Source organism: Polyodon spathula, chromosome 20 (assembly GCF_017654505.1).
Source record: "Polyodon spathula isolate WHYD16114869_AA chromosome 20, ASM1765450v1, whole genome shotgun sequence".
NCBI classification, from domain to species: domain Eukaryota; kingdom Metazoa; phylum Chordata; class Actinopteri; order Acipenseriformes; family Polyodontidae; genus Polyodon; species Polyodon spathula.
The window spans coordinates 20,251,408-20,274,041 of NC_054553.1; the positions used below are offsets into that span (position 1 = coordinate 20,251,408).

The window sequence follows — 22,634 nt, forward strand, 5'->3', positions numbered from 1 at the left end:
CTGGCTTGCTTGGCTGGCTGGGGCTGGCGGACGGCTTGGCGGCTGCCTGCGGCTGCGTGCGTCTCTGTAAGAGGCGGGCAGGAGTCATCGGGACTGATTGACCGACGGAGGGAATTTATGGTGACGTGGACCGAGGTCCCTTTATGTTAATGTTAATAACTGGCCTTTCCCCCACGCGTAAATTTGATATTACTAAACAAATTTGGTTTAATGGCTTTTTGTATTACTTTAGTATAAATACATGTTAATTTGGATTCATATGTTGTTTTTTTCTAACTTTATGTGAATGAAAAGACACACATTTGCCCTTTTGTGGGGAATAATAGCCATTTTCTATACTTTTGAAGCATAAGCAATTAGGAAATAACACTTACTACCCAGGAACAAAAAAAAAAAAAAAAATTGTTACACGGTGTAATAAGCCATTTTCTTTTGCTTTTGTTAGTAATCATACTTTCTGAAAGATCTGGCAAATTTCCAGCTTTTGTGTTGTTTCTGTGATCGCTTCTGGTGTGCACTGTGTTTTCGCAGCGAATTTCTCGTGTCGCCCCGGTAAAAATCGTGTCGCGTCTGGTGTGTGCGGGCCTTTAGACTCAGCAAAGCTCAGCCCTTCAGAGGCCTCAGCTTCTCATTTTGGAGAAGGGGAGTAGCTGACCCCAGTCCCCCCCTTCGTTCGTACTTGCCTGTTATGTTCAGAAGGCTGGGGGTGAAATAGTTGGTGCAAAAAGGAGGCCTCAGCTTCTCATTTGGAGGAAGCAGGTTGGTGTTTGTTTTGTGGTTTTTTGAATTTTCTAAATCCAGTGAAGGCATTGCTGGAAACTTTATTTTGTGTTTGAGTATCTGTTATTTTGCCCTTGTGCACTTTATTTTTTGTTTATTATAGGACTTTTACACAAAGACCTATACATCGCCAGCCTCATTTATATTTTCCCCCCCAACTGTCTTCCATTGTTTTGGGCCATGGGTGATCTCATCCTGCAAGGGATGGCCCCCCCTGATCTTCTTTATGACTTCCCTTCTGCTGTCTCCAGCCGTTAGTTTCCTCCATAAATTCTGATCAGATGCTCCGAACTACTCGTGATCCTGTAGCGACTCCTTTGTATCGGGTTCAGTTAAAGTCCAGTGGTCCGCGGCTCACTCCCCCAATCCTTTGTGTCAATAGTTCACATTGTGCACTGCATACTGTGTGCTAAAAGTTGAATCCAACAGATTAGTTCAGATATGTCCATATATCAAAAAAGTTATTAATTTCAGGCAATTGTGCCTACAAAGTCAAGGTTCTTATAATAGTAGAAAACACTAGCGGAGGCTTTGAGTAAATTTGAGTGTTGATGCTTATCATGCATCAGAGTAGAAAAATGCAACATGATTAAGACTTTTGCACAACAGTGTATGTTTAAGAGATTTTTTTCAACATGATTAAGACTTTTGCACCGTAGTGTATGTTTAAAAGATTTTACTTTTTTGAAAACATCTGTTTTCTTAATAAACTGAATGATTGAACCTTGCACCAACTATTTGGTTTGGACTCTATTCATGTTCTGGATTGAGAGAGGTTGCGAAACAGTTGACCATTACAATACACTCTGGAATAGAAATATTTGAGCAGTGGGGATTTAGGTTAAGTTAAAGGCAGGAGGTCTTCAGTATAAAAATGTGTTTTTCTCCACGGTAAACTTCACAATGACAAAAGACTACAACAGAAAAAGAGGCACTTACACTAAATACTAGGAGAATGCTGCTCCACAACGCAGTAACTGTATTACTTGTACTGTGCTTTACTTCATACACCAATGCTGAACAAACCTGCCCTGGTAAGTACTATTACTTATTTTAAAATATTATGCAGCATTTGTTTTGTTTGCTGGGCGAGGCACTAGTAATAGAGGAGAACTTTATCTTCAGTACATGGGTTGCAGTGATAAGGAGACTGGACGTTTAAACTTGGGGAGAAAATTGAGTTTTCAAATAATAATAATAATAATAATAATAATAAATAATCATCGAGAAATTATAAATATGAATATTTGAACCATTGTGAAGCATAATATACAGTGTAAACTATAGAAAATATTAATTTTCCCCTTTCTAAAGAGAGGAAGTGCTGAAATGCAGATTCACCTTTCCTCTACTTTTTCAGCTGCTCTATCCAGTTCCTGTTCAGATCTATAGTTAGTGGGTTTGTATCTCACAGGTGTTCACAGATGCAGTTACTTTCACCACGAGAAGGTTGCATCACTATATAGCTGACCTCTTTATTTTAATCAAACTTCCAGTTTGTTTTCGGTATACACTGATTCCTTATGAATCTGTACTTGTGTTCCAGAGGTGAAACTGGTGGGTCTGAATAACCAGGAAAGGCTGACTATCCTTCAGGGATGTCCGGGACATCCCGGGGTGCCGGGGACAAATGGCATTCCGGGGATCCCGGGCAGTAAAGGGGAACAAGGTCCTTTGGGGGCTACAGGTACAGTGACTCTTAACCTGAAACTGAGCTTTGTTTGTACCAAACAAATGAAGCAATCAGTGCTAATAAAAGCCTATTCACATTTCCTGCTGTTGACTTACCTCTAAATTCCAGGCAGTTGATCAACTTTGTAGACAGCTGGAAGTGTTTGTGCTTTTCATTGACCAAACTCTGTCAGGGCTGGAAGTGGGGGAATTCACCCGGTGGCTGTGTCTGTGTTTTTCCTCTTCCATACCCCTTTCATTTCCACATTGCAAATATGAGTCCACTGCAGATTCAGTTTGTATTGCAATCTCAACGTTACATTGAATTGCAAACTTGACAAACAAAATGTGTGTGATTGAGAAGCAATAAAAAAAGGAAAAATATATCCAGAAAACACACACAAAGCACAAACATTCCAGAGTAATTATGTTATTTTCCAACTTCGTTCTGTCAGCATTCCTTCTTTTATTTAGGGATGTTTCCTTAGAAGTGTAGGGTCGCAAAATAAAGTGCAGAGATGTCAGAGACAATCAATCACCACCAATTGTTGCATCAAAGGTTTATTGCAGTGGTCATCAAACAACAGAGCGCTCCGGAGAATAACGGTCACTTTATCAGTAACCAGTGTATTCTGCCAGGGGAAAGCATGCACATGGGTTATATAGTTTCTACATAAAATCCCTTGCTCCTATCAGGATTTGGCACGTCTAACCCTAACCCCCCCTTCGTTGCGTTTGTTTTGTTCATTTCAGAAACCAGTTAAGATTAAGCAAGCATTTCATGGTTAAGCAAACATAACACTTCTCCTTCTACCCTTCCTCTGTCCCCGGTCATCTGACTCTGACTCAACCTAAGGGTGTGATGGAACATTATGTCCTTTCTTCCACCTTTCACAAGTTCTTCATATTGCAAAACTGCACCCCAATGATTGTTGGTTGATCCTGTTATCCTGTTTGGTTCCTTCAGAGGGATGTTCAGTTGGAAGTTTTGATTAGTTCTTGTCAGAACCCTATTATATGTTCAGTAGCTTGAGTAATACCAGTATATAGTAAAGAGTGTACCGGATGTACTTCTAAAAGATTTCTATGCTTTTATAGGAGCGAAAGGTGAACCTGGAGCCTTTGGGAAGATGGGTCCAGTTGGTGACAAAGGTGAACAGAATACTTGAATTCTATAAAACTGCATTAAGATTTATCTAGCAAGGTATATACATATGTTCAAGTTTGAACAATACTATCACATTTCAATTCCTACAGAAGAGGCACCTGGTGTGCTGGCAAAAGCCTCTCCTCATGTCAACATTTCTTTTGTCCCTGACCAAAGGGATGTTCGGAGGCAGAGAGTGGATCAGGGTGTCTGTTTTCTGAACTGTTTTTTATTACTATGTGCTTTTTAGGAATGAAAGGTGAACCTGGATCAATTGGAAATACAGGTCCACAAGGTGCCAAAGGTAAATCTGTTCTATAGAAATATTTAAATGGCAAGGCTTGTGTTATGTGCAGGTTCTCACGTTGCTTTTTCTTCTTGTTACAGCTTTGAAGGTACAGTGCAATTATAAATAAGTTTAACCTCCTAATCACTCTTATGGTCTTACACCCTAGTCAAACAATATACCTTTATAGTGGCCCTTGAAACCATGGAACCAGTTATAAGGCGGTATGGTCATGGCTGCCATTTGCTTCCTATTGCCATTCCACCAGTGCTTTCATTCTTGTTACAAGCTGGAACACGAACAGCACAGTCTCCTAACTATAGCTCCTGACTACAATGTAAAGGGGGAGGAGCTCTGTAAATCATTTTGTCACACTATGAATTGTAAAACTCTCATTTTGTTCTTAAAAACATTTATTTGTTCTCACCATAGCCCTGAACAAAGGGATGTTTACAGGCAGAGAGTGGATCAGAGTGTCTGTTTTTTTAACTGTTTATGCTGTGTGCTTTTTAGGAATGAAAGGTGAACCTGGACCAATTGGAAATACAGGTCCACAAGGAGCCAAAGGTAAATCTGTTCTATTGAAATATTTAAATGGCAAGGCTTGTGTTATGTGCAGGTTCTCATGTTATTTTTTCTTCTTGTTACAGTTTTTCAAGTACAGTGCAATTATAAATAAGTTTAACCTCTTAATCGCGCTCATGGTCTTACACCCTAGTCAAACAATATACCTTTATAGTGGCCCTTGAAACCATGGAACCAGTTATAAGGCAGTATGGTCATGGTCCCATTTGCTCCCTATTGCCATTCCACCAGTGCTTTCATTCTTGTTACAAGCTGGAACACAAACAGCACAGTCTCCTGACTATGCTGCTCAATATTGAGGGAAAACATGCTGGTACAGATGAGGATTAATGATGACAAAGCAATATTGAAGCAACATAGCTCTGAATAACTGCATGGTGAAAACATCATTAAAATGATTTTTGAATGTATGTTGTGCTGTCAATGCAAAACGCTGCAGTGAATTATTAAAATAGTGAGTTTTTCTAGTGATTGAGCACTGGAGCTCTGTAAATCATTTTGTCACACTATGAACTGTGTCAAAAATTAATGTAAAAATCTTTTACCTATGTTATTACATCCACAACGACAAAAACAATACAATTTATGAAACCAGTAAACCAGTTATGGTGTTTGGCACTCACTCTCACTCTCACACTCCAGGCAATGAACTACCCTGGCATACGTAAACCCTTTCTGAATCTGAACAAGACTTCTCTGGCTTATATTATCTGGCACCAGAATACCTGACTTGCTGTTTGACCTCAATTGAAGTCCATTATTCATTGCAATCTACATAGTCTCTCCCGCATAGGGTCCCTGGGACTTACTGTATGACAGCAATGCTGCCCAATATTAGAGGAAAAACATTCTGGTACAGATGAGAATTAATGATAACAAAGCAATATTGAAGCAACATAGCTCTGAATGACTGCATGGTGAAAACATCTTTACAATGACATTTGAATGTATGTTGTGCTATTAATGCAGGCTCTAAAAACTGTAAGGAGCTGCTAGAACAAGGACAAACGCTGAGTGGCTGGTACACCGTGTACACAGAGAGCAACAAAGGCATCAGTGTGTACTGTGACATGGACACAGACGGAGAGGGCTGGCTTGTAAGTCATCTGTGGGCAGAGCCCTTTACAGCTCTGCCCTTTTAAATTCCCCTCGCTTACCCCATTGTAAGGGGACTGGGGGATGGGCATCATAAATCTCCCCCAAAGCTAACATGGGTAGTGTGCACATTCGGTGGTGGGGTTTCTAATTAGAGACGATGTTCAGTACCTCGCTAAGCCAATAGATACCTAATTAAACTCAGTGTGCTAAAAAAAACTTGATACTGACATAAAAGGAGGCCTCTGCTTCTCATTAGAGAGGAGGGAGCTGAGGAAGCAGGTTGGTGGTTTTTGGTGTGTGATTTTTGAATTTTGATAAATCCAGTGAAGGCATTGCCCAGCCTGGAAATTGTTATTTTTGTATTTTTGTTTTTGTCTTTCTTTTTGTGTTTTTTTGTTTTGGCCCTTTGCCCTTTTATTTTTTGTGTATTTATAATAAAAGTTATTTTTATTATAAATACACAAAAATAAAAGTGTTTAAACACAAAAAGAAAGACAAAAAGCAAAACTTACAAAAATAACAATTTCCAGGCTGGGCAATTTCACTGGATTTTTCAAAAATCACACACCAAAAACCCACCAACCTGCTTCCTCAGCTCCCTTCTCTAATGAGAAGCAGAGGCCTCCTTTTATTCAGGTGGCTGGGTGCTGATTGATCGTTAATTAAACTAATCATCTAATCAACCCCAGCCACCTGAACACAATGAACCCAGGCTCTGCTCACACAATCCCACAAACCCTTCCCTCTTTCCTTAGATCTGAGGTTCCCAACCTATGGTCTGTGGTTCAGTTTAAAAACATCCCCTAATTTGGTAAGTGTGTCAACTTAATTAGCTTCAAAAACCACAGGCTGCCGAGTGAATTTCATTACTCTGCTCAGGTGGAGAGAGTTCAGAGATAGTAATATAGATATGGATATGTCAAGGTATTTCATCCTTTCTCAAATGTAATCTTAAAGTTATTGTTGATGCCACTGCAGGTATTCCAGAAACGTATGGATGGATCAGTAGATTTCTTTCGGGACTGGAATTCATACAAGAAAGGATTTGGCAGCATGTTGACAGAGTTTTGGCTGGGGAATGACAACATTCGTTTATTAACAGAAACAGGTACATTCACTACAGATTAGATACTATCATGCCTAATGACAGTATTGAACAACCCTCTAGTGGACACAGTGTCTCTGTCATATGCACTTATCCTTACATACTCTCCAGTATGAATTATGAATGCAGAGTCATGTCTATCTGGATATTTCCACCACACTATCTGAAGAAGGCAGAAGCCAAAACATTGCAACTAATTATTAAAATATAAAGTATTTCTAGTATCCTGATTGCAGTATTTTGTTTGTCATTGTGTTCAGTTCTACTTAAATGTTGGCATTTTTGAAGTTGAAGAAGGACACATTGTTTGAAATTTCCTGAAATTACAATTATAATATATCAGTTTATGTAAACTTTAAACTTGACTTCTCTTTACTTCTCTTTTTACTTTATTTCTTTGCATATATATATTTGTCTCATATATATATATATATATATATATATATATATATATATATATATATATAGATATATAGAGAGAGAGAGATTAGATCTTTGTAGGAGTCTGGATTCTTTATTTTCAAACATCGCATTATTAACACCCCAACTTTATTTGGGGAAGATTTGGCTGATTTGTTTGATGACTACGGTTGACTATGTACCACCCCTTATTCTAAATATGACATGCCCCTTCTCTGTAAATGTTGCAAAGTAACAAGGAATTGATCTTTTCTACAAGCTCCTTCCCTGCAGAGTGGTTTTTGATCACCCTGCCCCTGAGGAATTGTGTGCTTCCCCAGCTCTTCACAAAATCAGCTTTTGTGAGTCTTGTTAAGAAGCAGCCTTGCAGGCAGAAACCTACAATAGATTATACTGAACACAGTAATATAACATTAATCTCTGATCTCTCACATTTACATATAAAACTTGAATTCCATCCCAGGCTTCTTGAGGCTCTTGAGGTTTCCAGAAGCCCTCAATGAAATGACAGCCTTGTTAAATACAGTTGGATATTCATTCTGTCTAATAGTTATTATTATTATTATTATTATTATTATTATTATTATTATAGGTTCTCATGAATTACGTATTGATTTTGAAGACTTTGACAATGTAAAAACCTTTGCAAAATACCAGTCATTTAAAATGCTGGGGGAATCTGAGAAGTACAAGCTAGTCCTGGGTGGATTTACAGGTGGTACTGCTGGTAAGTTTTCTTTTAATTTCCTCGTGCTATAAAATGTTTAGGATTGAAACATAATGCATTTACAACTCTGATCTATCCTCCATTCACAACTTTACAATGTGAATGATTTGCTTTTGAGACAAAGGGACCATTCATATTGGGCCATAAAGCCTTAAAGTATGAAGGCTTTTTCAAAGGACCAAATGCAATTCACTTCTAGTTTGGAAAACTAATTTAATTTTGCTTTTACTAAAACATTGCTTGTGATGCATACAAATGTAAATGACTTCACAATCACTTATGTACAATTAACAACATTACACCCATTTCACAATGTTATGGGAAATGTACTTAGAAGCCATTTAAAACCACACTCGTTCATTTCCATCAGCAGTGTATTGAGATCAAATTCATTTCAACTGGGACGCTGTCAGCTAGGATTGAGGGCTGGCAGATTTCACTCTTGCACTGATGGTGGAGATTACCTATTGCAGGCCAGTGAAAAGAACTTGAGGATTTTATATCTCAAACTGCAGCCAAAAGAAATATGTAGGCTGTGCGTATACTTTACTGTCAGGAAAATATTACAAAATATTAGACAGAAATGCGATCCACACAGGAGATGTTTGACTCTGTGTAATATCCTGTTGCTGATTGGACTGTAGACTGGAGATGGATTTGGCGGCAGCCCCAGTATGCTACTGGAATGAGATGAGATTTGAGTTTTGCACACCGTTTCCATGGTGCAAATGACAGAATCTGCACGTCATTGTTTTTTATTACTAGAGAACTAAAGTTATGGACACCACTAAACCATCTGTCTTATTTTAATTTTGACTTTTGTTTTGTCCCTAGGTGACTCTCTAACGGGTCATAACAACATTCCATTTTCTACGAAGGATCAAGACCTATCAGTGAGTCACTGTGCTGAGACATATAAAGGAGCATGGTGGTATGGCAGTTGCCATAACTCCAACCTAAACGGTCTTTACCTGAAAGGGTCCCATGAGACCTATGCAAATGGAGTCAACTGGTCTTCAGGGAAAGGATATAATTATTCGTATAAGTACACTGATATGAAAATTAGACCCAGCTAATAAAATTGATCCATTTTGTAATCCATTCTGTCAAGTAAATATGGAAATGCTTGCTCTAAATGAGATGTCAGTGTAGAGAGCTTCTTACAGTGCTCATTAGAAAGCTACAAGTCATAGCACTGCTTCTGAGAATTACTGTATCAGACATTTACCCTTACCTAATTTCAATAATGATTTTTTGCATTCACAAATTATTCCTTTTCCATTCTTTGAATTATGTTGTCATTCCTGGATTGTTAATCAAAATAAATAATTTAGCAAGCTATACATTTTGAAGTTTATTTTTTTTATATATATTGCAATTTTTTTCTATCATTTTGTATTTGTTAAATTGTTCTGGACTTTTGATTTATTAAATTGGCATCTCTATCCATTGAACTGAATGGAAAGGCAATGTCTGGACATGAACGGCAAACCATACTGTTCATAGACGAATACCTTACTGTGCAACTGAAGAGTAAGCTCTGTAGTCGAGAGGTAGGTACGTGTCTTAAGCTGATGTCAGGATTAATAACTCATCAGCCACAAGAAGGAGATATATTACAAAACCAACAACAGGTTTTTAACAGTTTCATGAATGTCCAACTTATTTTATTCATGAAATCGGATTATTTATGAGATGAGTTGTTCCAAACGAGGCAGCAGATTTGCATACAGTAAGCGATACTCACCAGGAGCCCATCCATTATCATGGAATAAATGGTTGACTTTCCACAATCCAAGACAGAGATATAAAAAAGTAGTTTGTTTTTATTAATCCCCATTATACACAGAACAAGGAGACAAGGATACTAGACTAACGTGGACTTGACTTTCCTTCTCTGGGAGCCTGCTGTATGGCTGAGGGCCTGTTCAGGTTCAGATGACGGATGGTGGGGACATTCCAACTCTACAAGTTACCTGATGGCTATTCAACAAGGCAAAATAACCATTCTCACTCTGAATAATTAGGAGTAGAATAATACAAATAAGTCCTGGCCCATTTTGCGGTATGCTGTGCTATGTATAGATGAGCAGTTAGGATAGTTGTTTTAGAAATAGCTGAAACAAATATGCAATAATAAAAGTTATATGCATAGATAAAAAGTCCACTTTTAGATTTTAGTAATGGATTCATGTGACGGTGTGGTGGTGGAACAGACATTCCAGAGTCACAGGTACAGGTGCAAATAACCCCAATACCAACAATGGTAGAGGGTGTATTTTATTAAAGGGGAACACAGTCCAAAGCAACAACAATATAAATCATAAGTCCCAATAGAGCAAGTCCATTTCAGCTCTTTGGTGCACTTTCTGGGTGGTGGAATGTGCAGGTGCTCAGGTGCTGATGTGTCCAGTTCAGTTGTGCAGGGTGTGTGGTGTCCAAGGTAAAAGTGCTGGCAGTAGTGCGGCAGCTCCTTGGCGTGACAGATCACTTTGACCCAGGTCCTGAAATAAACAAACCAAAAAACACGTAGCACACAAACAAAATACATGGCTCAGCAACCCAGGTTCAGTGTTACCTCAAAGGCCCCGCACTTACAAATGACAGCCCTTATATACTAGGAGACTCCACCCCATGATCAGTGCAACTCGACACACCTGCCAGTTGTCTAATGCAGCACAGCTGATCACAGTAACCTTGTCCCCTAATATGGTCATTATGTCCTGCACTAAGATGGCCGACTTCCTTTTCTGCCCCTCTCTCCAAGCCGGCCCATCTGTACAAGCATGTGAGTACCTCTGCTTAGCGCCCTCTTAGGTCGAGAGGGAGATTTGCAGCTCAGATCTTCTTACTCTCTGTCACATATCCCTTTCCTCAGAGTGCAGCCCAAGGCACACTGGGATAACACTACCTTCCCCAATTGGCCCCCCTCCCTAGAGAAAAGGTCTGCATTTGAGTGCTCCTTACCCGTACAATGTTTCATCTGAAAGTTGACGGATTGCAACGCCAGATACCATGAGTAAGCATTGTTATCCTTCATCATGTATAACCACTTCAACGGAGCGTGATCTGTGACAAGGAGGAAATGATACCCCAGGAGATAATAGGGAGTGCACAGCCTATTTAATGGCTAGACACTCCTTCTCTATGTACATCAGATCGAGGGTGGAGATAAACTGCACCCCTCCTATCCGGTCCAAGTGTTCATCCATGAGGCATAGAGTATGCCACATTCACTTTGCAGAAACCACACAAAAGCGATGGGTGCCATCCTTCTTGCCAACCAAAACAATTTGGCTGCACCACTTGCTCCGTGAAGACTCTATGACTCCAAGCTCTAACATATCCACTACTTCTTGGCTCACCGTTCCCCTCCAACTTTCAAGGATGTGGTATGGTCTCTCTCGCACCCTCACACCTTGGGAAGTAACAACATCATGTTCGATTATATTTGTTATACCCGGCAAATTAGAAAAACATCACCGAACTTCCCAATTTATCTTTCTATCTCTTGCTTTTGAATTGGAACTAATTGATCCCCCACCACAACCAAAATCGTCCTCGACATTATCTCTCACAATGAACAGGGCCTCCCTTTCCCTCCAGGGTTTCAATAAATGAATGTTGTAAATTTTTGTTTTTTTACGGTGATCAAGCTGGTGAATCTCATAATTTACCTGTCCCATTGCCTGCACCACCTCATATAGGCCCTGCCATTTAGCAAACAGCTTTGATTCTCTTGAGGGCAGGAGCAACATCACCTTATCCCCAGGCCGAAAGGTCAGAATCCATGCGTTTTTGTTATACTGTCACTCCTGACGATGCTGATCCTGTTTTAAGTTAACATGCACCAGTCTGTCAATTATTTCTAGGCGCTCTTTCAACAGCATTACATGCTGGACTACATTCCTGGTTTCATTTTGAAGCACCTCCCACCCTTCTCTTATTAGGTCGAGAATGCCTCATGGATATCGCATAGACCACCACTATTAAAATATGTGTCTATCCTGACTCAGAGAGAATCAATGGGCCCACTATGCCCATTGAGATACGAACTGCCACCAAGGGCAGTGAGACCAACGGGGCAGGGCGAACTCGACCTGGCATCACCTTTTGAGACTCAGGGCATTCCGTTACATATTTTCTCACTTCGCCACATATCCCAAGCCAATAAAACAGAGCCAATATTCGCTCCAGTGTCTTTTCAGAACTGAGGTGCCCCAAAAAAGGTATATCGTGTGCCAACCGCATTGAAAAGGCCCCGGAACCAATAATTGTTTTACAGGAGGACCTGAGCTTGGGTTACCCTATGCAGTAACTGCCCGGATATGAATTAGTGGGGAAATGTGAGCGGATTAGTATCATCAATAGCCTTCCTCTCAAACCTGTGGCCAGATGTTAACTAAGGTGGGGTCATTACTTTGTTCCCTCGCCAGGTCAACATCCCGGTCCCCAAACTTCATTATGTCGAGCGGGGTTATAGTAGCCCGTGCACTGGGGTTCTCAGTAACTCTGCCCTACAGATCACACTGAACCCCTACACCCTTCCCTCAACTTTTAACAGATTGTGAGAAAGTGCCCACCCCTTTGTATTTATGTATGTTTTGTATTATTATTATTATTATTATTATTATTATTATTATTATTATTATTATTATTATATTGTATTTTGTGCAGGCGGACAAAGCCATCCATTTATTTACTGTTTAGACTGGCAAAAAAGATGGTCTTATAACGTGTAGTTGGTGGGGATGGGGTTAAAACCCCTTCCCTAGTACCCTCATGGGAATGTGGCTGGAGTCTTAAGGTAATTATTGTATCAAAATAGGTAATTAAGGCTCCAGCCACAGACTATAAAAAGACGCACTCCAGGCTTAATAGGCGGAGAGTGTCAGAGGAGAGACGTAAGTCTGTGGAAAATAGAAAGAAACAATTGCTACGTATACTGGTTTCGCAACCAGCATACTACTTGTTTAGTGTTTGTTTGTTTGTTTGTTTGGCCCTTGTGCCCTTTTGTTTGGTGTTTTGTTTAAATCTTTTGTTTCATTATTTAATAAAGCACTGAGCACCGTTGCACTTCAGTTTTTCCCAGCCCTTCTTTGTTTTTGTGTTACTTCTTCTGGGTCCGTGACATCACTACAACCACTCTGCCACATATGGTGTCCTGAGTGGGATAAACGCCTCCAGGAGCTGGACCAGGAAAGCAAAGCGTTTTTTTTTTTTTCAAAAAGTGTTTTTTTTTTTGTTTTGTTTTTGGAAGAAATAAATAAAAAAAATAAATAACAGAATAAGAGGAAAGAGGAAGATGGGCAGAAGGCATCAACAACCTCCCCAGCATCTAGTGCCAAGGAAGGGCCACTGGGACGAATATTACTGCCTGGTGGAGATGATGAGTTGTGCCCTGTGGCAGAGTAAAGCTCTGCCCTTTATAAATTGGCAGGGATGGGGTTAAATTCCCCTACCTGCCTGGCTTTATTGTGTTCAGGTGGCTGGGGTTGATTAGTTGATTAGCATAATTAACGATCAATCAGCGCCCAGCCACCTGACATAAAAGGAGGTCTCTGCTTCCCATTAAGAGGATGGAGCTGAGCAAGCAAGTTGTTTTTTTTTTAACTGCAGTCTGTCTCTGGGCCTCTATCCACTCGCCAGCATGTCACATTTGGTGTTAGCAGTGGGATATAGCGCCTCCAGGAGGCTCGGAGCAATACTGCTTTTTTTTGGGGACAATTTTTTTTTTTTGATAAATAAATTAGAAAAAAACAAAACATGGGAAAGAAGAGCACACAGCGGCAAAGGCAGAAGGAGATGCAGCAGCCAAAGAAATGTAAGCTGCTGCAGCCACCGGTGGAGGACCCGGCCAGCCTCTTCCCCTGGTGTTCCTGGTGCGGGAAGGAGGACCATCATTGGCGGTCCTGCCCAGACGTGCCACCGGCAAACTGGTGTGGCCGTTGTGAGGAGGACGGCCACAACTGGGCAGTATGCCCCTATAATCAGGCCCAGGAAGGGGTGCAGTGTCCTTCCCAGAGGTTGCCCTCGTGTTAATTACCTGGCGGTAGACAAGAGAGATGCTCCAGTCATTCCAACAAAGAGGGTGGAGCTGCTGTCCCGAGAGCCAGAGAGGGGTGAGCTGCCTTCCCGAGTGCCAGAGAGGGTGGAGCCGCCGCCCCGAGAGCCAGAGAGGGTGGAGCCACCGTCCCGAGAGCCAGAGACGGTGGAGCCGCCGTCCCGAGAGCCAGAGAGGGTGGAGCCGACGTCCCGAGAGCCAGAGAGGGAGGAGCCGCCGTCCCGAGAGCCAGAGAGGGAGGAGCCGCTGTCCCGAGAGCCAGAGAGGGGTGAGCTGCAGTTCCGAGAGCCCGAGAGGGAGGAGCCGCCAATCTGATAGCCAGAGAGGGAGGGGCTGCCGCTCCGAGAGCCAGAGAGAGTGGAGCTGCCGCTCCCAGAGCCCGAGAGGGAGGAGCCGCCAATCTGATAGCCAGAGAGGGAGGGGCTGCCGCTCCGAGAGCCCGAGAGGGAGGAGCCGCCGCTCCCAGAGCCCGAGAGGGAGGTGCCCCCGCTCCCAGAGCCCAGAGGGGAGGAGCTATGGACCAAGGATGCCTGCCTTGCACAGCCCAAGGATGCCTGCCTTGCACCGCCCAAGGATGCCTGCCTTGCACCGACCAAAGATGCCTGCCTTGCTCCGCTCAGGGATGCCACATTTGCATTGCCTGGGGTTGCCTGCTGCTCCGCATCGCCTGGGGTTGCCTGCTGCTCCGCATCACCTGGGGCTGCTGGTGTCTCCTTTTTGTTTCCTAGGGTTGCTGAGGGTCCGCTGTCGCCGTCCCCGCCTCCGCCACTAGAGGGAGCCGGGCCGCCTTCCCCGCCTCCTTCACTAGAGGGAGCCGGGCCGCCGTCCCCGCTTCTCCCACTAGAGGGAGCCGTGCCACTAAAGGGTCCAACGCCACCGGGGAGGCCGCGTCCATGCTGTCCGGGGGTGCTGCCTGCCAGCCAGCACTGCATCTGCCGGAGGGTCCAGGTCCCATAACAGCATCTCCATACTACCTTGGAGATCTGGGGCCCCCTCAACCAAAGAAGGCTTGGGGGCTTCGACATCAACCCTGCCCACCACCGTCCAACGGAACATAATTGGACTCTTGGGGGGAGGGGGTGGGGAGTTGGCCGATTATGGCCGGTGTACCTTGTACATGGGGGGAGGTGTGTGGCAGAGTAAAGCTCTGCCCTTTATAAATTGGCAGAGATGGGGTTAAATTCCCCTACCTGCCTGGCTTTATTGTTCAGGTGGCAGGAGTTGATTAGTTGATTAGCATAATTAACAATCAATCAGCGCCCAGCCACCTGACATAAAAGGAGGCCTCTGCTTCCCATTAAGAGGAGGGAGCTGAGGAAGCAAGTTGGTGTTTTTGGTTTGCTGTTTTTGTGGTTTTTTTCTCATCCAGTGAAGGCATCGCCCAGCCTGGAAACCTTTATTTTGTAAGTTTTGCTTTTTGTTTGGTTATTTGTGTTTAAATATCTTTATTTTGACACTTGTGCCCTTTTATTTTGTGTTGATTTACAATAAAAGTCTGTATTTTTTGAACTGCAGTCTGTCTCTGGGCCTCTATCCACTCGCCAGCCTGTCACATGCCCACTTTGTGAGGAGAGGGGCCATTCGATCCTCAACTGCCCCTGGCGAGGAAAGGAGGAGGGACAACCAGGGGGCAGGTGGAAGGCTTGGCTCAGCGTGCTGGAGGCTGAGAACCTGTGCCATGCCTGTGGGGAATGGGGCCACTGCGTGGTTGGCTGCCCCGCTCTCCAGGAGGAAGAGGAGGAGGAACTAGCACCCAGATGGGGGGACTGCGAGCATCCAGCGCCCAGACGGGGGGACCACGAGAGTCCAGCTCCCAGACGGGGGGACCGCGAGCATCTAGCACCCAGACAGGCTGGGAATCTAAAGTCCGAGAGGGAGCTGTTCCCATCTCCACCAGCAGAGGAAGAATGCCTGCTGTCCCCATCTCCACCAGTAGAAGAAGAATGCCTGCTGGTTTCACCTTCAGAGCCAGAGGGAGAGGAGCCATCTCCAACGCCAGAGGGACAGGAGCCATCACTGCCATCTCCAGCGCCAGAGGGAGAGGTCCCACCACTGTCTCCAGAGCAAGAGGGAGAGCTGCACCCATCCCCTCCAAGTGAGGGCGAGCCGTACCAGTCCCCTGCAAGTGAAGGAGAGCCGTACCAGTCCCCTGCAAGTGATGGGAGAGCTGCACCAGTCTCCTGCAATAGAGGGAGAGCCGCACCAGTCCCCTGCAACAGGGGGAGACTACCTGCTGCTCCCACTTTTATCGCCAGGAAACTACATGCTGTTGCCTTTGCCTTCACCACCACCACTGGCAGGAATGAGCAGCAGGAGCTGCCTCTGCCTCCACCACCTCCACCAGCAGAGGGCAAATACCTGCTGGTTCCACCTCCACCACCATGGGAGGTCTGCTTGCCGCTCCCACTTCCACAGCCAGAGGAGCTAGAGCTACCTCCACCACCCGAGCGAGAGGAGCTGCAGCTGAGTTTGCCACTGCCTAGGGATGCCTTCACGTCATCGCCTGGGATGCCTTCACGTCACCACCCAGGGATGCCTTCACGTCACCGTCGGGGTATGCCTTCATGTCACCGCCCACGGATGCCTGCCTCACTTCGCCCAAAGATTCCTGCCTTGCTTCACCCAAGGATGCCTGCTTCGCTTCACCCAAGGATGCCTGCCCCACATTGCCCAAGGATGCCTGCTCCGCATCACCTGGTGTTGCCTGCTGCTCCACTTTGCCTGGGGTTGCCTGCTGCTCCACATTTGCCTGGGGTTGCCTGCTGCTCCGCATCGTCTGAGGTTGCCTGCTGCTTCGCATCATCTGAGGTTGCCTGCTGCTCCGCATCGTCTGAGGTTGCCTGCTGCTCCGCATCGTCTGAGGTTGCCTGCTGCTCCGCATCGCCTAAGGTTGCCTGCCGCTCCACATCGCCTGGGGTTGCCTTCCGCTCCGCATCGCCTGGGGTTGCCTGCTGCTCCGCATCGTCTGAGGTTGCCTGCTGCTCCGCATCGCCTAGGGTTGCCTGCCGCCGCTGGTTGTGAAGAGGGGCCTGGAGCCGCTGGTTGTGAAGAGGGGGGAGGAGGTCAGAAGACCATCTTCCCTAGCAGCACTTTTGCTGCCGGAGATACTTTGGCCGAAGCCCTGGAAGAGGGAGCTGTCGGCTACGAAGAAGGGGGGAGGTCAGGGACAACCCCCCAAGCAGCTGTTCAGTTGCTGAGATTGCCTTGGCTGGAGGAGCTGGCCTGTGTGTGGTCAGCTTGGCCATGACAGCTATTGGGGTGGGAGGAGAACCTCCCACCGTGGCCACCACCTTTAACTCATTGCCGCCCCTGTTCCTGGCCCAGGGCTAAGAACTGGGACTTTGGGGACTAAGGCGGGAGGTGGCCTTTTGAGGCCATGTGTTCTGCACACAAGGGGGGGGGGGGGGGGGGGGGGGGGTGTATGTGGAAAAGTGCACACCTTTTGTATTTATTTATGTATGTTTTGTATTATTATTATTATTATTATTATTATTATTATTATTATTATTATTATTATTATTATTATATTGTATTTTGTGCAGGCGGACGAAGCCGTCAGACTTATTTATTGTTTAAAAAAGCCAGCCTTATAACGTGTAGTCGGTGGGGATGGGGTTAAAACCCCTTCCCTAGAACCTCCATGGGAATGTGGCTGGAGTAATTATTGTATCAAATTAGGTAATTAAGGCTCCAGCTTATTAGACGGCGAGTGTTAGAGGAGAGACGTAAGTCTGTGGAAAATAGAAAGAAACAATTGCTATGTATGCTGGTTTCGCAACCAGCATACTGCTTGTTTAGTGTTTGTTTGTTTGGCCCTTGTGCCCTTTTGTTTGGTGTTTTGTTTAAATCTTTTGTTGTATTATTAATAAAGCGCTGAGCTCTGCTGGGCTTCAGTTTTGCCCAACCCTTCTTTGTTTTTGTGTTGCTTCTTCCGGGTCCGTGTCGTCACTGCAACCATTCTGCCACACAGACACAGAATTTTCTCCAATCAAGCCCCACCCTTGTCTCATTGCTATCCTGTTCCACCCCTCTCTCCAAGCTGGCCTGTCTCGTACAGGCATGCGAGTACCTCTGCTTAGCGCTCTCTTTGGTCGAGAGGGAGATTTGCTGCTCAGATTCTCTCGCTCTCTGTCACAGTTCAGTATTAAGGTCTGTCGTCGCTATGTAGGGATTACAGCCAAGTTAAAGTAAAGGGTTACTCTGCATAACCCTTCTGGCAAAACCAGGCTTCTCTTTGAAATGATGGAATGCATTATTCTTGTTTCTGAAAACAAAACATTTAAAAAACTCACGCCAAAACACTTTTATATCTGTTGAAGAAAGATAAACCAAATAGTCAAAAATATTATTATTCTCTTTTGCGAGGAAGCAAAATATTTAGTAAAGAATGTTTTCACCAAAGTTGTGATGCAATGAATGCAGTTGGTTTAAACTCTGCTGTGAGCACCTATTAAAAAGGGAGTTAGATGATTGTCCCAATGGTGTCTTGTTTAACTTGACCATTTTTATTACACACTGTATTCAATTTGCAGAGATCATATCTTTACATGGGTGTCCTTTTATTCTAATTTCTCTGTTTGTAAAATAATAGTCATTAGCAGACATTCAGGCAAGTGACAATAATAAAGCATGGAGGAAAATTACAGTGACGAACCTATACAGGAACTTGATTTATAGGAAATCTCGGGTATTGCCACAGTGACTAACCTATACAAGAAATCGATTTATAGGAAATCTAGGATATTGCCACAGTGACTAAATGCAGGAACTCGAGTTATAGGAACTCTCGACTATTGCCACAGTGACTAAATGCAGGAACTCGATTTATAGGAAATCTCGGGTATTGCCACAGTGACTAACCTATACAGGAACTTGAGTTATAGGAAATCTCGGGTATTGCCGCAGTGACTAACCTATGTACAGGTGCAGTCATTATGATTTCCCCTGACAACACGATTCTGTGTATTTTACCGTACGTTGTCACTGCCTTGGGGCTTGTTAAGTGTCTTTCAGACCGCTAGAGGGAAATTCAGTTGGAAACTGCTTTGACTATAGATTATTAGCAGGGCCAAGGTCATGTGCTAATACTAATGAATAACTAAAGGGTAAAGCTAAAGTAAGTAGCAAACTCTTTTGTGTAAGGCAATAGCCCAAACTAAATAAACTGTACAGTAGCATATCAATAAGTTAAAACATGCTTTTTCTTAAGAAATTAATACATGTATTATGTTTTGTTTTCCTACTTATTATAAAAAATAAGTTGTCATTTTTTTTAAAGAAAACTAAAATATACAGTAGGCTACTAAAACCATTCCACAAACATTTGCTTATATCAGTGATAGCTAATAAAACAAAAGTGAATTTATAGGAAATCTTGGTTATTGCCACAGTGACTAACCTATACAGGAACTTGAGTTACAGGAAATCTCAGGTTTTGCCACAGTGACTAACCTATACAGGAACTCGAGTTATAGGAAATCTCGGGTTTTGCCACAGTGACTAACCTATACAGGAACTGAAGTTACAGGAAATCTCAGGTATTAAACATTGCTGGCTAATAGTCTATCAAAAACTGTCATTGAGACTGTAAAGAGATATTCAGGGTAAACAAGAACACAATTAAATATCAAAAGAAAATAACACGTTGATGAATTAATCCCTTAGTCTTTCTTCTCACAAGTTTGCCCTTTAGTCCTACATTGGATATGAACCAAACAAGACTGACATCATCCTGACTAAAGATATTGTTGGAACATTGAATCAGGGCAGCAACGTGGTTCCCCGATAGAAGGGAAAAGAGAAGGAAACTTTTCCAGTGAAAACTATGAAGCTTGGTGATAAGGGGTTTTTTTTTTTTTTTGCTCGCAAATTATATTGTATTGTTGAATACTGGGAAGCTCTCATTTTTGTTATGTACTAGTGCAATTCATTAATCTATCTTGTACTTTTATTTTGCCATATGCCGATAAACTCACTAAATCAAAAGCAGAGTTGGAGAGACAGCAGATCAAAAATGACTTTCAGAAGAAAAGATAAATTAAGTTTTGTAACAATGCAAGCTGCCATCCAGATAAAAAGAGGAATCTTGTCAATAAGCCAAAGATACGACGTTATAGGCAACAAATGTTGTGTTTATTTTACCAGAAAGTTTACCCATTGAGACCGAGGCCTCATTTACAAGGTTGTCCTACAGACAAACAAACAACACATTAACACTGTGTGGTATAACATTTTTAAACGATACTAAAAACAATAAAATATGTAGACTAAATGTAGTGTCCAGGTTGTATTGGGCTACTTCAACTCCAAAATAAATAAACTCAATTTAAAGCTTGTGCTATTTCGAAAGTGTGTGCTACTGGATAGACTCAAATATGTTTTATTTTTGTAAACAGGCAAAAGTAATCACACAGCTCCCTTCGTCACAACCGCCCAACCGCATTTCATCTATGCAGCAGCGAACTCATATTGTACCTGCTCACCTAGTAAAGAACTCTAGTCTGAAAAAGCCTGTACTGCAGAATGAAAAACAATGGAGCATTGTGACAGAAATACAATGATTCTTGGTTGTAAACCTCCCTCCCTCCTGTCGAGCGAGAACAGAGTTCCTTGGATGGGCTGGTTTAACAGTTCTTTCCCAGGGTTCAAGGGACGTTGGTCAACCTGCAATAATGCATTGACCCGGAAGGGAAATGACATGGCAGCTGCAAATTGGAGAGGTGGTTGCACTAGTTTACCAAGGGGTCATGTGTGACAGCATAAAAGGGGACGGAGAATTGTAATCTGTTCCTTAGCACTTGGTTTTGCATAATAAACTGAGAAGGACTGTCAGAGACCCCTTTTTGTCTAACACGTTACAGCAGGAATATAAATTTAAAAAATATGTCTCATCAGGACATCTGTTTATCATCCGCAGATGGACGGTCTGGTGGAACAATTTAACCAGATGTTGAAGCAGATGCTGAGATGTTTTGTAACGCAAGAGCAAAAACATTGGGCATCACTTCTTCCCTACCTCCTTTTTGCAGTAAAAGAGGTGCCGCAGAACTCGACAGGGTTCCCCCCCTTCAAGCACTTATATGGCCAACAGTCTTGCGGCATCCTCGATCTGTTGAGAGAGGGGTGGGAGGATCACAAAGTAGTGAAGAATGTGCTCCGAAAATGTAATGAAGAATGTGCTCCTACTAAGAGATCGCCTGGATTTGGTCGGTCGTTTGGTCCAGGACAACCTCAAATTGGCAACATTTTTTAAAAAAAGTCATTCTGGACAGCTCTAAACACTCACTATCATGTGCAAAACTATATTTTATTATCTGTGGGTATATTAGATATTTGCAGTCAAAAAGTGGAAAACATGTTGTTTCCTGTTCTTCTTGTTGAATGTAACAGGTGAAGATTTTGTTGAGGCATTGTCCTGTTTAAAGTCTGCTAAATTATTACTGTGTTGATTATACTGTGTATGTACAGTAATAAAGTGTTGTTTTTTTTAAGTGTTCAAATAGTACTCTGTAATCCAGCAAACTGTCTAATCCAGTCCTAAGCGATGCCGGATTGTACAGATTTTACTGCACTTACTGTATCCAGAGAACTGCTTATGCAATTGTGACTTTGTTACAAACACTCATCATGTTTGTGAGCATTTCATAATCTGAGAATAGATGATGTAACATTTCTTCCTGTTCATCTGTCTTTGCTTATGTCATTTGATAATATTGATAAGGGGTTTATCGGACTATATACTCTTCCATCTCTATGGCATACTTACATTTCTGGGATAGAGGACCACATATCCAATTATCATAAAACTGTGTATTGTCATTATCTAGAATAATAAGACTTTAGATGCCAAGGTGGTTTTTTAATCAAGAACAAAAAATTGAGCTAAACTTCTTGCAGTGAGAGAGGTGCCCCAGAGCTATCAGGGTTTTCTCCCTTTGAGATGCTGTACGGGAGACAAGGCAAGGTATCCTCGATGTTGCAAAAAGGGGTGAGAGGACCAAAGTAATGATTCCAAAAATATAATGAAACATGTACTACTTTTGAGAGACCATCTGGGATTGGTCGTTTGTTTGGCACAAGAGAACTTAAAACTGGCTCAGCATCACCAGGAGCAACAGTTCAATAAAAAAAGCAATAAATCTGACCTTCAGCCCCGGAGACAAAGTGCTGTTGCTATATACTTCCCACATCGGAAAATAAATTATTTGCTAAGTAGTAGGGACCTGTTTTATTTTTATAATTCAGTCTGATGACAAAACAGTAAACAATAATGACAACAGGAAATACAGCGTTGTATATAACTCAAGTTCCTATATAGGTTAGTCACTGTGGCAATACCGGAGATTTCCTATAAACCGAGTTCATATATAGGGTTAGTCACTGTAATTGTCCTCCATGCTTTATTATTGTCACTTGCCTGAGTGACTGCTATGACTCTCAGTCCTTCAGATTATATTTTATTTTTGTATTTTAGATCATTAACCCTTTGCAGTCCATTTATTCAGCACTTGTCAGACGCATCAGGTCCAGTTTATTTTCACATACGCTGTTTATTTTACACGTGCTGTTTAAATTTTTTTTTCAGAGTAAAACAGGTTTAAAAGGCCCTGCATAGCAAAAGTACATCAGTATTGCATCTCCAGCCAAGCCCCATCCCTTGTTCTCTATATTTGTCACATACCTCTTACGTGCATATTGATAAATCACTGATCACTCGTTTTATCACCACACTCCTCAGTAAAGCGATCCAAG

At 42.8% G+C, this 22,634-nt stretch overlaps 2 protein-coding genes across 2 annotated transcripts; both read left to right on the plus strand.

Moving 5' to 3' along the window:
• The first annotated feature begins 1,579 nt into the window (after positions 1-1,579).
• LOC121295913 (ficolin-1-B-like) lies at positions 1,580-6,328 on the plus strand. The gene is made up of 7 exons (XM_041221033.1): positions 1,580-1,814; positions 2,327-2,467; positions 3,550-3,603; positions 3,849-3,902; positions 4,398-4,451; positions 5,439-5,566; positions 6,323-6,328. The coding sequence occupies exons 1-7, from the start codon at positions 1,736-1,738 to the stop codon at positions 6,326-6,328; spliced, it is 516 nt and encodes a 171-aa protein (XP_041076967.1). The 5' UTR covers positions 1,580-1,735.
• Positions 6,329-6,434: 106 nt separating this feature from the next.
• On the plus strand, positions 6,435-9,160 carry LOC121295258 (ficolin-1-like). Its single transcript, XM_041219703.1, has 3 exons — positions 6,435-6,675; positions 7,685-7,819; positions 8,654-9,160. Exons 1-3 carry the CDS (start codon positions 6,534-6,536, stop codon positions 8,893-8,895), a joined length of 519 nt encoding a protein of 172 aa, XP_041075637.1. The 5' UTR covers positions 6,435-6,533; the 3' UTR covers positions 8,896-9,160.
• The last annotated feature ends 13,474 nt before the right edge of the window (positions 9,161-22,634 follow it).

Coding starts and splice junctions, on each gene's coding strand:
- LOC121295913 (XM_041221033.1), top strand. CDS start 1,736: ATGCTGCTCCACAACGCAGTAACTGTATTACTTGTACTGTGCTTTACT. Junction 2,468..3,549: donor AGGTCCTTTGGGGGCTACAG/GTACAGTGACTC, acceptor ATGCTTTTATAG/GAGCGAAAGGTGAACCTGGA. Junction 3,903..4,397: donor AGGTCCACAAGGTGCCAAAG/GTAAATCTGTTC, acceptor TGTGCTTTTTAG/GAATGAAAGGTGAACCTGGA.
- LOC121295258 (XM_041219703.1), top strand. CDS start 6,534: ATGCCACTGCAGGTATTCCAGAAACGTATGGATGGATCAGTAGATTTC. Junction 6,676..7,684: donor TCGTTTATTAACAGAAACAG/GTACATTCACTA, acceptor TTATTATTATAG/GTTCTCATGAATTACGTATT. Junction 7,820..8,653: donor ATTTACAGGTGGTACTGCTG/GTAAGTTTTCTT, acceptor TTTTGTCCCTAG/GTGACTCTCTAACGGGTCAT.